The sequence below is a fragment of the Paramormyrops kingsleyae genome, chromosome 21 (assembly GCF_048594095.1).
Source record: "Paramormyrops kingsleyae isolate MSU_618 chromosome 21, PKINGS_0.4, whole genome shotgun sequence".
Classification (NCBI taxonomy): Eukaryota; Metazoa; Chordata; class Actinopteri; order Osteoglossiformes; family Mormyridae; genus Paramormyrops; species Paramormyrops kingsleyae.
The window spans coordinates 11,668,041-11,687,381 of NC_132817.1; the positions used below are offsets into that span (position 1 = coordinate 11,668,041).

The 19,341-nt window shown below is 43.9% G+C and overlaps 1 protein-coding gene across 1 annotated transcript in view; it reads right to left on the reverse strand.

Moving 5' to 3' along the window:
• Nucleotides 1-2,554: 2,554 nt before the first annotated feature.
• LOC111847677 (neuronal growth regulator 1-like) overlaps nucleotides 2,555-19,341 on the reverse strand; it is an 81,022-nt gene continuing 64,235 nt past the window's right edge. Inside the window, exons 5-7 of the mRNA XM_023819090.2 lie at nucleotides 17,828-17,948; nucleotides 16,181-16,329; nucleotides 2,555-8,740 (exon numbers count right to left, since the gene is read on the reverse strand). Coding sequence (XP_023674858.1) covers nucleotides 8,640-8,740; nucleotides 16,181-16,329; nucleotides 17,828-17,948 — 371 coding nt within the window. The 3' untranslated portion in view covers nucleotides 2,555-8,639. The remainder of the gene's footprint in view (nucleotides 8,741-16,180; nucleotides 16,330-17,827; nucleotides 17,949-19,341) is intronic.

Consider the following 19,341-nt stretch of genomic DNA (forward strand, 5'->3'; position numbering starts at 1 on the left):
AAACTTTACAATAGTGTTTTGTTTTGTGTTAATTTAATTCAGCTGCTAACAAAACCATTTTCCCCACACAACCGAACATCTTTGCTTTCCCGTGTGGCGATGTCTGTGTCGCAGCCAGACCTGATTAATAATACGTCGTAATTCTGAAATACCACAAGGGGGCGATGTTGGAAAATGAATTGTTTCGCGGAAGGCCCATCTGTGGGCTCTGAGCGTAGCAGCATTTATACACACTCGCCTTCAGCTCACTAAGCATCTTTTATCAAAACTGTAACCCATTTGCAGAGTAAATTTGGACAATAATAGTGCGCAGAATTTGAAAAGCAGAGCAGCCTAACCATACTGCAAACATTACTGTGGTACTGCAGAGAGGAGCAATTAGCCCTTCTGTGATATCATCCCTGTAGTAATCTTTAGCATTTTCATACCATAAAATTATTATTTTCGTCATATAATTATAAACTATAAACTATTCTTGTTGCCTTAATTGTCAATGGAATGCATATTTAGCTGAAAATTAGAAGACCAAATTTGTGAGATTCCAGTTGATATTTCAAACACTAATTTATTTATTTATTCATTTATTTTTAATTAAGCTTCCTGAGCAGGCAAAAATTGGATTTACACTGTAAGCCTTAAAGCTTCCTACTTCAGCAGTTTTGGGTCCTTGTTACTTTTTTTCTGTCTGCATTGACAGGAAGTATTAAGCTGATATATATATATATATATATATATATATATATATATATATATATATATATATATATATATATATATATATATATATATACGATAAGCACCAGAAATCACCAGTCTTCCCGCAAAATTTCAGCAGACATTCCCAGCAGCCAATTTTCCACACTCATTGTGTCAAATCGTGGTAGGACTTGTATGAAGGATGATAGTTATTAGATGTTTATTAAGCATTTGAACCATGGTTTTGTGGATATCTGTATCTTGTCATGGGTTTTACTGTGATTCCTCAAGAAGATGCTGAATATACTTCAGTTGTTCCATCTATCCAACCTCCATAACTGCTTATCCTTTAAAGAGGTGTCTTGAGCCTTGAGCCTAGGCACCACTGACAGGATGAAGGCACAAATGAAAAAACTGCAATTCAGACAATCCAATAAGCGAACTGTATGTTTTCTGGACCGCAGCAAGAACCTGGACTACATTGTGGCATACTACATAAACACAGGAAGGACACACACACACAAACTCAGCCAGGGGTGGGATTTGATCCCCAATCCTGCAGGCGTGAGGCCGCAGTGCTACCCACTGAGTCACCATGTTGCAGTTGGCAATGTTATTGGTTGTTAACATTAACCTTCCAAATACAGCGTCCTTAGCTTTTCAATATGTCAGCATTGCATGGAAAATTGCTAGGAAGCCATTGAGACACACACACACACACACACATATCACAAAGCTTTAACAACAAAAACAAAGACGACAAACAACTGAATATATAATGTCAGTATTATCAAGATTCACTGGCAAAAAATAGTCTAAATAACAGCTAAAGTATGTCATGTTCTGAAGATGTCGTCTTCATATTTAAATTCATGAGAAGATGACCAGTGAATCTGCTGATGTCTCAGTAGGTACCAAGTGCTGATGGATGGGAGAGTTATGAAACACATATTTCTGGGAAGGCCTTCTCATAATGGCATGAGTGCTAGTATTACATTATTACCCTGACCACAATACTCACATCCAAGGTTTCATGTTCATGCACATCGAATGACTAACAGCCTCAGACTGACTCACTTCTGGCACAAACGTGCATTTGCCAAACGTGCTGCAGGCTTCTCCTGACCCCACAGAAGCTACCCACTTGCCTCGCTGGTGTCCATCTCCTGGCACGTTGGCGGAGAACACGTGGACCTGCCAGCTGAGATCACATCAAAACAGAACCCCTATCGGCTGAAGTGTGCTTGGAAACATGGCCGCATGGATATCAGCAAGCTGTCTGTGTGTCTGCTGTTCATGCTTGCTATTCAGCTCGCTTCTAAAGGAGACTATCATGCTAGCCGTGAAGCTTAGACAGTGGTCTTTGCAGGTCACATGTTCCCATATCAATCCATTGACAGACAGACGATGTGTTAACATTCATTACGTAGGGAAAACATCATTATGTTAATTTGTTTGGAGAATACAATACAGAGAACAGGCAAACTTTTTAAATTATTCAGTTTCTGTGTTAATGGAAACACTCGATCACAGTTTGACTCCAAATGGGGAATCCTACTAGATGACATCAGAGGGATTTGACGTTTTTTTTCCCCCAGTCAAGATTTTCCTTAGGGACCAAGGTTGCGGCGAGGTGCCACGTTAAATTAAAGAGCGCTGGGCCAAAAAGCAAAACGACCGAGCTTTTTCAGGGGAACAGAAAATGAATCTGCCACAGAGGAGGAATTAAAGAGGAATGATAAATGAACAGAGATCGACCGAGGTAAAGGACTCTACTTTCCTGCCTTATCTTCCCAGAAAAGGAGGCGCGGGCATCTCCCGCACAATGGGAATCACTCACGCCACAACAATCGACACGTATCTTTAACTGATGTTTATTAGTATCAAACCACTTTTACAAAATGACATAGGGTGGGCTAGAACATGCTGTTCACAATGCGAGATCTTAAATTACCAACTACATGGATTTTTTTATTTTTTAATCTTGGATGAAACAGTGTAAAAGGATATAAGCCGTTCGAGGTATTTTCACCACGAACAGCAGTCCAGTGACTCAGCTTGTCAGACACGATCACATTCTCATTGGCTAAAATATCGCGACTCACAAAAGGTAAACTCGATTTAAGTATTTTTTTTTTTTTTAATACTGAACAAATACGCTTCATTTTTGCCTGCCGTATCATCATCTTGTTTTAATTCTTTTACAGTTATAAGGCAGCATCAATAGAAGGATACCATCTTATTCCATTTTTGAACAACATCGCAGAAACGCACTAAAGTCAAATGGGCCAAATTTATTCTGCTGTGCTACGAACTAGACCTTTATTTAAGTGTACTTCGTTGTTCATTAGGCATCGGTCACATTACTCAGAGACACAGATTTATAGATTTGGCTTTAAAAATACTCAAAATGTATTGTATATATGCATATATAGTGAGTAGGCAGGGGGCCACTGTGCGGCAGCCCAGGACTGAGCTCCGTCCTGCACGTTTCCAGGCGTTTGTGAGTCTAGCTGGCCTCCTTCGTTGTGTGTACAGGCTAATGCTAAATCAGGGCCACCTGAGCCGGACGGCTCAGCAATGTGCAGGGGCAACACTGGCTCTAGCGGTAAGACTCCCGATTTATCTGCCTTGTGGAGGAAGTGACACGATCATCGATTTTCCTAGTAGGGGTCGCCTCTCAAGTAAAGCTTTGCCTAAGGCCCTGAAAAGGTAGAGCTGGCCCACCGGTGTGTTCGCTGTTTCGTTAGCGGGATTTAATTTTACTTCTATATAAATCTTTCTCTTACATTCGCATCCTCACACCTCAGCTTGTCTGCGCAATTCCCTTCTTCTCCTCCTCACCTGTCACTATATATACCTTGTGAACTGTCATGTATACACTGGAAAAAGGAATATACAGAAAATGGCTTGGTATTTACTTTCGATCGTTTCAGTAAGACTACTCGCACACTACTCGCACACTACTCACATAAGCACGTCACGCCAAGCGAATCGCTCGCCATCTCCACGGAAAGACCAGAAAGGGACGGCCTCTTTAAAGAGTCGGAATTATCTAGAACTCGTTGCACTGGTGTCTAACTGCCTTATTTTCCAGCTCAGTGATAATGATGACAAAAAAAAAAGCATGGCAAACTTTTGAAACATACACATTTTTATGCTGGTATAAAACCAGTTGTATTTCTATATCCAAAAACAATCACTTCAAGGTGGGGGGTGGGGGGCTATGCTCTGACCAAAAATGTATCACTTAAATGAAGCGTAATAGATTATTGGCCAATCTTGGTCAGGTGTCGAGGTTGCATGTCAGAGCTCACTCTTTATTTGTGATTTTTTTTCCCATCGGTGTAGAATCCTGTTTACATGACTAAAATAAACACTTCTGTGTGGGAGATGTGTATGACAAGGGCTGACAGAAAATCTGACTTAAAAGCTGATTATATAAAGTTATTTGTGGAATGTTTTGATGCTGACAGTTCGCAGGGCTCCTCAGAAAAAAAGTGGAGAGGAAAGGCGAGGCCCTTCTCCGGTGGCATTTGACGAACTCCTCCACTGAAAATGTGCAAAAAAATGCTCCACAGAATTCCATATGTTCCTGTTCCTCCATTTTATCTTTCTGAGAGCTACCGCACCTAGGAACAAGGCCAAGGACCCTGAAACGTTGTGACACCGCGTGCATCCTCTAATCGTCTCGCTAGTACCATCAGATAGGCCGTAGACTTGCTAGCGTTCGATCCATAGTAAATGGGAACTACTACAGATCTGCTGTGGAAGACCCTATATTTCGAACCACCAGCCTTAGTTGTACGGTGCTTTGGAAAAGCAGAGATGGATGGACTAGCTTTCCTGCGTGTAGGAAGAAACAGGGCAGAAAATTAACCAGGATCTTAATATTTGACACACTAGTGGATTCTAATATATGCCAACAGAGGCCTGAATTGAAAATTTAACGAATGACCTTTTCCATGCATGGTAAGAAGTGCCATTAGAAGCAGTAAGACAACTCCTTGATCCTTTTAACTTAAATTATGTTGGCTTAAGAGGTTCCAGTTGTTTTTCCACATTAATACACGTCCTCTTAACGGGACAGATGAATATATCTGGAAATAGGTTTTCCAGAGAGACTTCATGTATTTTGGAGTGAACTGAGACTTGGAAATGTCAAGCCTTTGGAGCCAGTAGTACAGAGCAGGACATAACATATACATGAAACACAGCGAAACTCTCTATCCCAGTCAGATAGTGAACTTAATTCCTTTTTGTTATTAAATCCCATTCACAGATATATATGTATATGTGAGGGAAAAACTTTAAACATCTCCCTTCGCATACATTAAGTACATTTAATCACTTGCTATATAGTATTGCAAAATTCATATTTATTTATAATTTTACAACATGTACTAATTAATTATAGGCAGATGAGTTGGAACATAATACCAGGAAATAGGTAACAGTGTAAATATGAATTATATCTAACTGATAATACCCTGACAATTCATAATAGTATCGCAACATTGGTATTCTATGTACAATGTATAGAGCGCAGCACTTTCTTTCTAGAATGATCCTTTAACGAATACCACTGATTAACACCACTGTACTTTTCACATTTCAAACTCATCTGGATCTCTCTTGCTTTGATTTCATTAAGATTATGGGTGACAATGGACTGGTGAATTTGGCAAAAAAAAATATGGAGCCACATAGTCAGCACAGTGTTGCTGACCTGTTAGCAGAGACAATACTGATGATGTCTTCCACTGTTTAAAAGTATATTGTAGGACTTCTCTGGTCTTTTTTTCCACTCAACCTGATGCTAGGTGGTATTTTCCAGGATTTCATCACATTATTTCTTGGAATGAGAATGACATTATAAGCTCTCGATCTCGCTCTCTCACATTACCTGGGATGTTTAATAATTTGTATATCACGCTCACCTGCCACACAAATACTTTAATTTACTGGCAAAACAAGTCAAGACTATTAATGTTTTCTCTCAGAGGTTTTTTCATGCTAATACTTGGATTGCGAGGCATTGGAGTTTGCTCCAGTCGTCACGTATGACAGCTGTGTCTTGTGACAGATATTTGCATGTTCACAAACTCGCTTGTGTGGAACAGCAGTGTGATGGTACTACTGGCTTTTGGCTCTGTATCTTCTCATTGGTCGCTCTCCCTTAAAAGAGGTCCCAGTTTCCCCTAGAAACATCCAAATAATGTCATGTTTACTCTGCCGTTATGAGAATCCTTGGGGAGGTCCAGTGGGATTACATGGGACTGGCCGGAAAAATGGAAAAGAAAACTGCTACTTCTGATTGGACATGATCATTTCATGTTTATTCAGTCTTGGGAATGTTGCCTGAGATCTGTTGGTCGGTAGTAACTGTGGCCTGCCGTTACCAGGTCTCCGAATGTCATATCAAAAACACACATTGGATTATTCTAAAAGAATCAGCCAGGCAAATTAGTCTGCCGGCTGGGTTATGATTGTGGAAAAGGTTGTTTGAACATTAAAATTACATTTCACCAAATGAGGATTTGAGTTTCAGTTGACCATATGTAAACCATAAACAATGAATCCATAGGATATGATGACGTCTAAAAAGCGATCTGGAATATCCATGTAATCTTACGCTAAGCTGTTGCTTCCTTACGGCTCTCGGTCACGGATCACTCCGGCTTTAATCGACGTGTGCGTGATCAGTCTTTGACAAACCGCGCGGTGACCCCCCGGGGTGGTCCTGAGCGCAAGTTTGGAACAGCGGGCGATTCGCAGAACTTATAAGTTCCGTCACGGGCGAATTCCTCACAGTACTGATGCTCAGCTGGACCTGATCGGAATCGACAGAAGGCCAAGCGATAAAAGACGGCCAGCTGGGCTGATGAGGGACAGAACAGGAGGAAGACGGCCTTCACTTACTGCAGAACACATATTCTTCGGGACTGCTGGGTGTTTGTGCTACGTAAAGGGCAGAATGCGCTCCTTTCAGCCACAGGAGTGTTACTTATAGCCAGTGTTCCTGCATCTGTCAAGCAGCTGTGCAGTTAAACACATACTGCCTATTTACTGTGGTCCCCAACCTGTATCAGTCAGGTCCGTTCATATTTTATCCTTCCAAATAACATGAGTTTGTAAATAAAATGCTAAGAACTAGTTTTACAAATAAATAAACTCTATGCATCCAAACAAGTCATGCGGAATGTTAAAAATATACATGAGGTTAACCTTTAAACTTTACCATTTCTATATAGCTGTCTTTCATTCCACGGCTGTAAGGAAATATTGTTTTATTTATAACAGGTCAGGTGCAGAACAAGCTCAGAAATGTCAATGGCGTCAAACACAACCCCAACAGAAAGTCTGCTTGACTCAGCTGGTCTACCTGCTGTTATCAATTCCCTATTCTCAGCTGCCCTGCATACTGGCTCCGAGTCAAACTAACAGACCAGTTCAGCTGTTCATCCAAAACTAGCTAATGATTTTCAGTGGGAATTTTCATTCATTCAAACTTTAATGTCATTAATACCCTAAATCCTAGTGCCATCACATTTGAGCAGAAAAGTGGTCGCAACTTTGCACAGAAATACCGAAGGCTTCGTAAAGAATGTTTTAGAGAATTCCCTATGCACCGTTTTTCGTAAGATACCAAACAATTACATGACAGTGACCAATCAAATGATACACATTGTCTGAGTCATCCCACTGCTGAAGACAATTGTAGTAAACTGTTAAATGGCCCTACAAACGTAACACATGCACCAAAAACAGAAATACAATTATAGCTGTTATCCACGTGTGTTAGCTATGCATGTTTCCCATACGTGCTTCCGAGTGTGTACATATACAAATGCAGCATTGTATATGTACCCAAGCACATTTGAGGTGGCCTTGGATTTATTATGTTTCTAATGGTAGGTTCCAAAGCCTTTACGAAAACTTTAAAATCTGAGCTTTTGTGGCTATGAACGTTACATGGCCTGAAGAAATTGTCAGACGGACCGATCGGTCGTGCTTGTCGCTTGAGAGAAGCTGCACGACACTAACATCCACTAACATGGGGATCCTTTGGTGCGGTGTGTCCGTAATCTGGCACGTGAGCCCACCATCTGTTTAAACAAAACTTCCAGCTGATAGCTAATCTCATACAACGAGGCGTTACGTGTAGATCATTGTGTACCTTATTTAATAGCATGAGTGTTGTCAAAACAAATCCAAACGCGAGTAGGCTGCCACACTCTACGTATGTATTTCTATCTCAGATGATCTGTGTACATTTACTACCTGAAAATAAGACCTATTTTGTGCTTTTATTAGTATTAGATGACCAGCGAATTGCACGCTGAAAGCTGTAAAATGCTCCACCTCTGATGTGGCATTGGTCAGGGTTTGCCGATTTGTTACCCATGCTGTTTTAATTGAAATTTTGTTGCCTTGATTGAAAGCAATTTTCATTGCACCTGCCTGGTTTCTGACATCCAGGAGCAGAGAACTTCCTACATCCTTCCTGCGATAATTTATTCACTTTTTATTCAACGTTTCCCTTGAATATATAATTATGTTCAATCGGCCCTAACGATGTGGTATTTTTGGCCGTCACGTCTTTCAGCGCGGACTGTTGCCGAACAAATGATTTTGATCCACTATATTCTATAGGGTCACAGGATCTAAATCGTTCTTAATCACACAATTGTAAATTACAATTAATGGTAAGATACATAATAACAGCCTTTAGATGGATGACGGCGATTCACAAGTAGATAATCAAGATGAAGGGAGTATTTGCGTAATTAGAACATAAATTTGGACGGAGAGCGATCAACAAGCGCAGGAAATCATGCGGATTATGTCCAGTACTGGTCTTACTGAACGGTACCAGATTAGATCCGACCGTCTGCAATGTCAAAGGAGTCCGTTACAGTCATTCTCACGTCCGTCCCCGGCTAGTATCCGCTGATGAGTGAAGAGAGAGCCAGCACCAGGTACCGGCAGGAGGACAGGATCTGCGCGCTGCCCGTGCTCCCGTAGGGGGCGGTGTTGGGTGCTGAAAGACAAGCAGAGAGACAGGCCTAGGTGAGTGCTTTTGGGAGGGATGCCACGCCCACTTGCCAGGGCAGTGAGGACGCAAGTTTATTTGGCATGAAAATGATGGCCGACATGCTGAACTCATTGGACGAGACACACAACAAGAACGGATTTCGCTGGCTGAGAAGCCACAGTAAGTCTCAGTGCCGAAGGGGTTTAGCGCCATTAACAGATACTCTGTCATACTCAAGAAGCTCCTGCTTCTTTGTTTCCTCACTGATTCGACACAAAATCTGTGGTCTGCGGAAAGCTGACTGCTAATTAACAGTTGGTGGGAGACAGACACCTTTCTGTGGCTAGCTAGCACAAACAACAGACAACGTAAACGCGCCGCAGTACGCGTTACGCAATATGAAGGAATGAGACGGACGGCCTAAGACTTGCATATTCAGATCCGATAAGTTGGGTTTGATTGACAGCGACTCATTCACACCAACGAGCGTTATTTCGGGGTGAATTTTAGAAATAAATGCACACCAACGCCAATCGGCCTGCCGGAGTCTCGCATTTCTGCTTGCACATCAAATATCCATTCAAAATTTCACATGACAGAGGGTAACCAAACAATAACATTGTGACAGTTTGACGAGGCATTCATGTTGTTAAGGAAACCACACCAACGCACCGAAACATTGGCAAGCTACTTCTGAAATAAGATAGCAGCCAGACCTTGGCTGTCTTTAGTTTTTAGCTCCAGTGTAGCTCATGGACATGGTAACCTCATAATTTCATAAGACATTGACGGATGGGTGGATAGATGTATGGATGGATGGAAAATTTATTGAATAAACTGTAATATTTATTACATAAATAAACAATTATCAAAATAGCAGGACACTGTTCCTCTGAGATCCGCTAATGCTTCACAGTGAGGGTGTCACCGTGACAACAGTAGAAGGGTGAGGCAGATTACAAACATTTGCAAAGAGGGCACAAGCCTGCAGTTCACAGAAAGCTGCATAAGTAAAAGCTATTTAAAAATCTTTAAAAAAGAGACGGAATAGGAGAAAAAAAGAGCCGAGCCTGGTCAGTAAATGGAGGACGGCGCTTTTTTCACACCGTACAATGCCAAATACTGAAACGAGTGCGGGACCAGATGGGTTTGGTAATGGGAAAAAGGACTCCGTGTATTATTAACCTAATGGACATGCAGAAAAAAGGTGTATGGTGAAAGGGATGTGAGCAGAGAATGTGAATGAGCCGTGTGCAGCGCCTGCAGTGGCTGGACGAGTGGATGGGAACTGAGAGATGAGGGAAGCAGGGGAATCGGGTGTCCCTGCCTCATCATAGCCGGCGTAATGCGGCAGCAAACGCTGCACCCGGGACCTGTTTGCAGGCGGTTCAGCCATACTGCACGGTGACCTCCCGACTGAGGTTCAACCAGCTGAGCAAATGGGATATTTCGCAGTGACTCTTTCACACATATAGAAATTAGACTCCCTTTGCGGTCTGTCACTCTCGACATAAAGATAAGGATCTAACAAAGGCATCCACATTATTTCTTGGTCAGGAAAACTTCTAGAAAGATTTATAGTGAAAGTTGTTGACGAGGAAATCTGTCACCTGGGGCAAGGGGGTTGAACGCAGTGATAGTAAAAGTTGTTATCCATCTGTGGAGGGCGAGTCGGGAACTGCAAGCTACTTGACAATCGTCTTGTGGCCGACCAGTTGAGAAACGTTGACTGCAGTCTTGAGTTCATTATCATGATTGTTCATTATTATCGGGCCAGTCTGGGGTCCGAGTTTCCCGTGAAAGACAGAGACCCTGTAGCACCGTCTGCTTCAGAGATCTCCTGAAATACTCCTGTTTATGATGCATTAAATTGGGGAGAGTCAGGATTAGCAGGTCAGCACCTGCACTACCAGGTGAAACGGCTGGGGAAGAATCCAAATGAAAGATCCAGCATTTGTGCCGAAGATCTTCATATGCAGCTCTACCTGTAACTTTTATGTCTGGCAAAAACACAATTACTGCATTGCAGATTAGCATATGGTGGCCAGGAGCGGTTTGCATGTGTGATCAGCTAATCCTGAGGCATCCAAAGTGCCCTAACAGCCTGTAAACACATGTAAGCGCACAGTTTCGCAAATCTCCCTGGTGCTGGTGCCTGATCCCTATGAAGAGGACTTTCACAGAAGGCCGACATGAGAATGACACCAGTTGAACTCCACTATAAAAGGTATTTCCGCTAATCCCCCTGGTAGCTCGAGATAGATCATCCTTTTGATTTTCCAGTATTTGGTACAGCTTGGTGGGGGGGGGGGGGGGGGGGGGGCTTGTGGCTGTAACAGGTGACCCCAGTATCCCGCCTGGTACTTTCATAACTTCCCGAATGACAATGAAATGGCTGCTTCTCCATTCCACGCAGGCCATGGAGCCCTTTTCAATTAGCACAGGTAATTAAATTCATAACCAGCAGGCAGCATTTTAATCGGTTTAATGCCATTTAATTTATTCGGAAAAAAGACACAATTTCATTTGGCGCATCTTTGTTTATTGTGAAGACGAATAACTTCCTGCTGGCGCCCATCTCCAGCTCCTCGGGTTCGTTATGCCAGCGTGCCAGCTTGACTCAACAGAAAAATGCATTTGTAAGGACGCTGCAATTTAGTGCAAGGTCTCTGTTGATATCCACAGCTGATGTTCGGCATATACGCGACAAGATCAACATCAAAAACATTGAATATTGATAGGTTCAGTCGATAAAATCCAGCAAGGAGGTTGAGAAACGGGGAAAAGTAATTTTTAATTCTGCGGAAACTGGATACTCAGTCGTCTGAGTAAACTCTGTTTAGCTATTCACCACATTTTGATCCTCAAATCGAGATTGTATGTGTTCATCTCCACAAAATCATTTGGAAACTCCCTGTTAGTAACATTAGGCTCTTTTGTGGATCTCTGGCTGGTTAATATTTCTTCACTTCCTTTACGGGAAAAGCAAAATCTGATGGTAAAAGGCGAGAAAATGCGAGGCAGGAGATGTCGTTGCATCATCGGAGAGCGTCCTGACCGATGGACGCGGAAGAAAGTGCTCATTATCGACCACAGCTGAACGCTTTAATTAGCGGCTCATTAGCGAGCGGACATCCGCTGAACGAAGCGTTGCGGTTCGAGGCAGCTTTTGCAAGCCAGTGGTAAAGAAAAGCTTCCGGACGACCCGGTCCTTGCGTGGCCTCGCAGCGTGGAAGACAGAACTTCACTGACAGACGCCAAGAAGACGCCAAGCTGAGCCCCGAAAGTTCCTATTACATGCCCTGACGCTAGGCTAAGACGACCTGCGAGGTTAGGTAAATTAATTGTCATCTGGTGGATGGGAGATTTTCTAAAAATATATGTAATTAAAGCTTTTTTTTTTAATCACAAGTTTGCCGGTATGAATATTGATGGACCCCTGCTGAATCCCATTAATGCTAATGTTCTCACTGCACCAAGGAGCCTTCGGGAATGTTTAAGCTACAGTGTCTGACGCTGGGAATTGGAGCCCGCAGATCGACACCAGCAGCCCCCGGACTCTGGCCATCAGTCAGCCCCCCATGCCGGCTTCCGTCCCGAGCGTTAGCCCAGTGCTCAGGTTTCAGTCCACCGTACCCTGACAAGGCGGCCCGTTTAAGGCCAAGGTTGCCATTCTCACAGCCTGGCACCTGTGTCAAGAAGCAAAATTTGTCGGTTAGCTAGATAACTTGTCAGATTTAACGTGCCCCAGATTAAATGGACTTCATCTTCGTTCACACAAATTTTGCTTCTTTAAAACTGACAAGTTATCTTGTTAACCCAAAAATCTAGCTTCGTGATGTAGGCCATGTTCCAATTTGGCTTGTGTTTTCTTTCCATCCATCCGCCCATCCATCCTCCAAATGCCTACCCCGGGCAGAGTTGCAGAAAATAAATAATAATAATGATAATAATAATAATTATTATTATTATTTTTTTTACCCCAGCCTCGTGCTGCTGCTGCCTGACCAGGATGATGTATGGATCATTTTTACAGAGCTGGTGGTTGTAAATGATGGGTGGGGGGCTTTGATTCGTTTGACGGGCAGAGGCTCAGTGCTCGGGGGGGGGGGGGTGGGGGGGGTGGCCGAAGCGAAGCTGGCGTGAAGGGAGGGAGGACACAGGCCTTGCTGGCAGGTGAGCATATGCAGCCCAGTCAGATCAGGTTACAGTGACGTGGGGAGAATTCAGCTCCTGGGGACCCATAGGGTGGATTTATGTGGCTGCATAATTAATCTATCATGGACGATCAATTTCACGCTGCAAATATGTCTTACAGCAATACAGCCTCTCGCTTTCTTAATGCAGTTAAACAGGTTTAAAGTTTTATATATTTATTATTGTGACCATTTATTATTCTGTTCCTTATTACCGCAGCTCAGCGTGGTTCTGCCTTGGCGAGTTAGCTCTCCGGGTCCGCATTAAAGCAGAGCCATTCATCACCGGGCCAGAACGGCAAGCGGCACCCGCTACGGCTCCTGGAGGTGGCGTCGGGGGGGAGGGGGGTCTCCTCGCCCCTGATGGTGCCGGTTGGACGCGCGGGGGGGGAAGCCGGCACACAGGAGACGACGCACTCGGCTGCAGGAGAGAGGCGAATCGATCTGGAAGCGGATCAGCGCTCTGGGTCAGAGGCTGGGTCAGTGATTCTGCCGTGGTGCCAGACGCGGCCGTCCATAACGAGCGGGAAAGGACATGCTGAGAGCGGGCAGAGGCTCTAACGAGACAGGAAACCTTCCCATTGTCTCCCATAATGACAGAGGCCTGGGATTTAATGTATCACTCCGTTTGAGGCTTGGACCACAAGCACCGACTCGGGCGGGGGGGGGGGATACCGCTATCGCAGTGACCCGCACAGGGAGAAAGAGCGACATCCATCCCGGTGAGCCACCGAGAGCTGGGGGCACGTAGGTGCCCTCGTCAGCCCTCCCCCCATACCCCCCCCCCCCCGCTCCCTACAGCCATGAAGAGCGATAGGGATTCACCACGTGTAACATCCTTTAATGAGCGTGTTCAAAAAAATCACCTCAGGACCAAAGTAACATGCAGAAAACCCACTTAAACTGCTCACGTTCTGGTTTAAAGACGTCAACAGTGATTATATTCGGCCTCACATCTTCTACGCAGCCGATTCACAGGCTGCGTTCACAAGATACACACAGTTTGAGTTATGGGGCCGGAAGCACTGAAGCACAGAAACAGCAGCAGGTCACACAAAGGTGAACAAGATGGCTGACGGAGCAGGATTCACATTTGAGGGGGTTTTGGGCAGAGAGTTGCAGGGAAATGGGTTAGAAAGGGCGAAGCTGGGTCTATGTTTACTTGTAGCAATAGTGGACGAATGACGAAAGGACAGCCGGTATCCAGGTTGGTGCGTCTCGCTGTCTTTGATCTGAGCCGCTCAGGTCAATGTGTTTTACATAAGAACGGGAAATCGCGGCCTGGGGAAATACCCCGAGGGACGCGGCCGCGGAGAGATCCCCGGCAGGACAGCCTGGCGGGCAGCCATCTTGCTTTAGCCTATGTAAATATGTCTGTGGGAAAGTTAGTTCCGGTGAAGGACTCAGCCAGCCAAGAGGAGCCCCGACTCCAGTTTCGGTATTTTTACATCTCAGGATGAAGGCAGCCTGGGGGGCGGGGGGTGGGTTTATCTAACATAATCGAAACAGAGAAAAACAAAACAATCTTCGGAGATAGATATAAACACGGCGTTTCGGCGGGGAATGGAAAAATGAAGTGTAAACAGTTCTCAGCGAAGGCTATAGAGACTTCCATACTGTCTCTCAGTCAGTTTATTGAGGAGAGGGGGTGCACTCAAAAATAATTGGAGATCAGGTGGGGAAAAACTGATCCAAGCTGATACGGTCACCTTACTCACCTCCTTGGTGAGGTGCAGCCGCCACGCAATATCATGTTGCTTCATATACTCTTTTCACAAATAAAAACAGTATGATATATATTCTACAGCATGAGTTTCGCTCTATCTACAGGGCAGAACTGCTTTCACAGAAATCAGAGCAGCTATTTAATAGCTAAAGGATTGAGTATAAACTCAACAGAAACTACGGGGCTGCGGAAAAGGGCAGTTTGTGTGCAAAGACAAAAATTAAATTAAGGCTGAATTCAAGGTAGATGGCTCTGTCTGAACACCTTCATTCAAAATTCATTCTGCTCTCATGGAAATGTTTACACTGAGGGAGGACTAGGGAGTGCAGAGTGATCTGTGAAATAAAATTGGTACAGATATTATTATTATTTTACTGCAGGTAATAAGAAAATAACAAACAGAAAGTCTGATTTGCATGGTGCTTTATACCTGTGATCTGTTTAAAGTGACTTGAAATTAAATATGGACACTTGGAGCACAGTGCCTTAAACGTCAACAGAGACTAACGCTGTAGGGTAGTTGCTATGAGGAGGGGGGTAACCGTCACCTTTTCAGGGTCTGCCTTTGCCTCAGGGTAGGGGAAGCGGTAGTGGAAGAGGTGGGGGGGAACGGAGGGGGCCACTGCAAAATTTACCAAGAGGACCCAGTTGGCAAATTTTATGATCACACCTAATTTGCAACAATTCGCTGAACCCACACCCCCCAGCACAGTCAGCAAATTTAACCAAGAAGGACCCCCCCCCCCACCCCTGAGAGAAAGGAAAGCTGGTAAAATGGAGTTTTCATCGTGGCATTAAGGGCAAATACCAACGGAGTGAAGGAAAGGCAAGAAGGTGGGGGAACGGGACGTCTGGGAAATGGGTGAGAGTCGCAGACAGGCCAGGCTAGGGGACGCCAGGCTAGGGGACACCAGGCTAGGGGACCCCAGGCTAGGGGACACCAGGCCGTTCAGGAACTCCAAGCCAGCGGCTGAACGCGAGCCCCTGGTGCAGAGCGCAGATCATTAACGTAAGCCAATGCACAGCCCACAGGGACGCCTGAACCGGGAAGCAGGAACTCGAAATCAATACAGCAGCACCGGTGAGGTGAGGCGGGGCTGTGGAGTGACAGGGGCCCGAACGAAGGGCTGGGAGAATCACCCGCATCAGGGAGACAGAGCCTCCCCGGGGAACAGGGAGCCGGCGGCCCATTCAGGAGGAGGCAGGAGGCAGGAGGCTCTGCACGTCATGGTGCAGTGGTGGCTAGCAGTGCAAACAGTGTAAGCATCTTCCTAAAAATGCCTCCTTACAAGACAGGGAGGAAGAGTTAAACACTGTGATATGAATCTGATGGGGGTGGGGGGGGGGCAGGTCCCTGAAAGGTTACAATCCCATATGGGGGGGGGTTGAGGTATTAGAGCTTTAGGAATGCTGCTGTTGTACAGAGAATTGATAATACCGTTTTCAAACCCCAGCATATAATGATATTTGCGTGTAAAGCAAACCATATACTGAGACTGTTAAAGCTGTATCACGGTTACTTACGGATCAGAGGCACACTGGAGTTGGCTGAGCCTAACTTGTTGACAGCTACGCATGTGTAGTTGTCATAGCGATCTTCTGTCATGTTGCTCATGGAGAGGATCGATCGGGAGCTGAGGGTTTTGATCTCAATACCATGTCCGCTGGCAAGCCTGTAAGTCAGCGGTAAAGGGACACTGTGACATCACGTAGGCGCAACGCTGAGAAGCAACGTGAAAAAGACATTGTGACGTGTCAGAAACGACACTGATATAATGATATGGTGATGCAGTACGACCCTATGATACAAACATGACATTGTGATGTGATGTAATAATGACTTTGCCGCAATATAAAGAAGACACTATGCATTACCAGTCTGACCAGTATGTGACGTAACATAAACACAAGCATGCAATGTAGCGTAAACGGGACATTGTGATGTAATGGACACCTGTCACTGTGATGTTACCCAAACACTGTGTTCTGATGCAATCACATGAAAACTTCAATTGTGGAAATTCATATTTCAGTTGTGCTTTCATCTTGCTTCCAATTGCTACCATTCAGTATGATTTGGACAAACCACACATTCCAGTGGAACCAAAGGCTTTTTTTTTAAATTCTGAACCTAAATGAATAGTATTGACATGCAGCCAGACTGTTATCATCTCTGGGTTTGATTTTTCAAGCACTTTCATTCTGCTCATTGTCTGCACCTTCATTCTGACAAATGTTTCATCTCAATAATGCCCAGCACCATCCCCATTTGGCAGAATGCATCTGTAGATCACGTGTCTTGTTTCGTGCCGTTTGAAAGCCAAAATGGCTAACAGAATTACCTGAGTCCGAAGATAAAGAGCTAATGGACTAAATGGCCTCATGTTAGTAAATTGCATCGCTTTATGAGTACTTTGATGAAATTACCATGCAGCCAGTCTAAAAAGAGTGGCACCCTGCACACCATCGGCCCTCCCTGAGAGGCGACTCTCTGGATGCTCATCAGCGAGCGAAAGGGCCACTTTGTCACTGGCTGAGGGCAAGAAGCCGGCAGAACGAGACCTATTTTTGCAATGAGATTTTTGTGGGGATTTTTTTTTTTGATGGATTTTTCTTTTGTTTATTGGAGCAATTTAGATATTTTATATGATTTCCCATTTGATATGTATTTTACATTTTGTAACCTGATGCTATGGTTTTTAAAAGCCCTCTGAAATAATCGTTAAGGTTCTTCTTTTATATTTCAATTACATCATCCAGCCGGTTTCCACGGGAATCTGGAGACACCAGACTGCAGTTTGTTTAGCGTTTCACGTTACGTCTAACACCAAAGCAAACACATAATCCCACGCATAATCCCAAACAGAGAAACGTCTGCTGTGCGTATTTCATATTATTAAGGTTTAAAAGCGCTTTTGATCTCAGATGTTTCTGGAGGTTTAAGCTTAGCAACAACAAACAGGTATTAAGGTATGAACAACAGTGCTGTGCCGAACAAAGAACCTGTTATTTTCAGGGATGGGACGGCTCACTTTTTCAGAATATGGTTTCTTGACAGTTTGAAGCCTGCATTGGACAATATTCGAGCCATTTCCTCAATTTTGCCCTGGGGGTCATTTATAATTGCTTGCGGAATAGTCCATTGTACGCAGGGTGGGGGGGATGTCTTACCTTTTCTTGCCTTTATACCACTCGAAGGCCGGCGAGGGGACCGCAGCAGCCTCGCACCTGAGGAGGGCGCTGCGTCCTGGCCCCGCCCCAGTGAACTTCACCTCGTGTATCGTAGGGGGAACTGTGGAGGAAGAAGATAAACAATGTCTACACACCCCTCTTGCTAGTACATTAAGGCTGTTATTTTCAGTTATTTTGAATAAACAGTCACATGCGTGACTAATTTGCAGCAATTTCGTCGTGCCGCTGCGTTAGCGTTTCGTAAACGTTTCGCTTTTTTAGAGTGAGAACACCAACAGCTGCAATATTGTCAAACACAATTACTACCGAAAAATGGCATTTTAAAATTTGTTTTACAGTCACTCCAACTGCCCATTCCACGCTATATTCTGCTGAGATATTAGCTTTGCTATCACTGACTGTATTTTTGTTCATGTCAGAGATGCGCTACCATTTCGTCCCTTTGCGGTCATGCTGACTGCAGTGAATGCTCCAACAAGCCCCCTGTTCAACCCCCACAAAATCCCAGGCTGCATTGTGCGTGGTACTTTGTAGCCTAATGGGTAAAAATAAACAAAAGATTTTTTATTTTTCTATCCTCCCAGTGAAAGCGGCAAATGGGTGAAATTGCTCATTTGAGAAGGTAATTACACTTTAAGAAGATTAGTCACTTTTGTCTACTGTGTGTCTCGTGACTCTAGAAACACAGAGAAGCGGAGTTAGCGAATACCGCCAAATTTTAACAGTAATTAAACACTGTAATTATCTGCCCACCCCGGCTCTAACGTATTACTGTGCTCAGGCCCCAATTATACCAGCATGACCTACCATGTGTCACACTCCACGTGACAATTCGAACCCGGGGCAACGCACACCCTGAAAGCTGGTACAAACTCATCTAACCAATACGACCTGGCTGCACAGACAGTCTCATAATGGTCAAGAGTAACACATTTATATTCATTTATGAGCATTTAGACCACACTATCTTTAGGGTCTCCATATGGAAAAATATATTTCATTTTTAGATTCCACACTTCTCCCTTTGGGGGTTTAATGTGTTAACACTCTTCTCTGTATCCCGTGTTTAGTCCGGAAGTCCATAACACAAGTAGTACCCAATTTACTCAAATTCACCTGGTAAATAACAGGTATGCTTACTGTGTCTAAACATGTCTTTGCATGTACTAGGGAGGTGGATCAAAAATCACACCTGGACGTTCTTATATATTTTTACAACATGCACCAAAAAAGACAGCTGAATACTAATGCATAATTTTAATATGTATTTTACTGAGAAGGTGGTCATTAAGTACTTTATCTGTTAGGGAATATAGCTCATGAATCACACCAGTACTAATGTAATAGTTTTCTATATGGTTTTGTTGAAAGAATAGCTTATTAAATACATTCTTGAATGTGGAATATTGTCCATAAATCACTCGTCGGTTTATAATGGGTTTTTTAGGAGGGCTACTGAATACATTTGCTTTTTGTTTTTACATAGAACACCC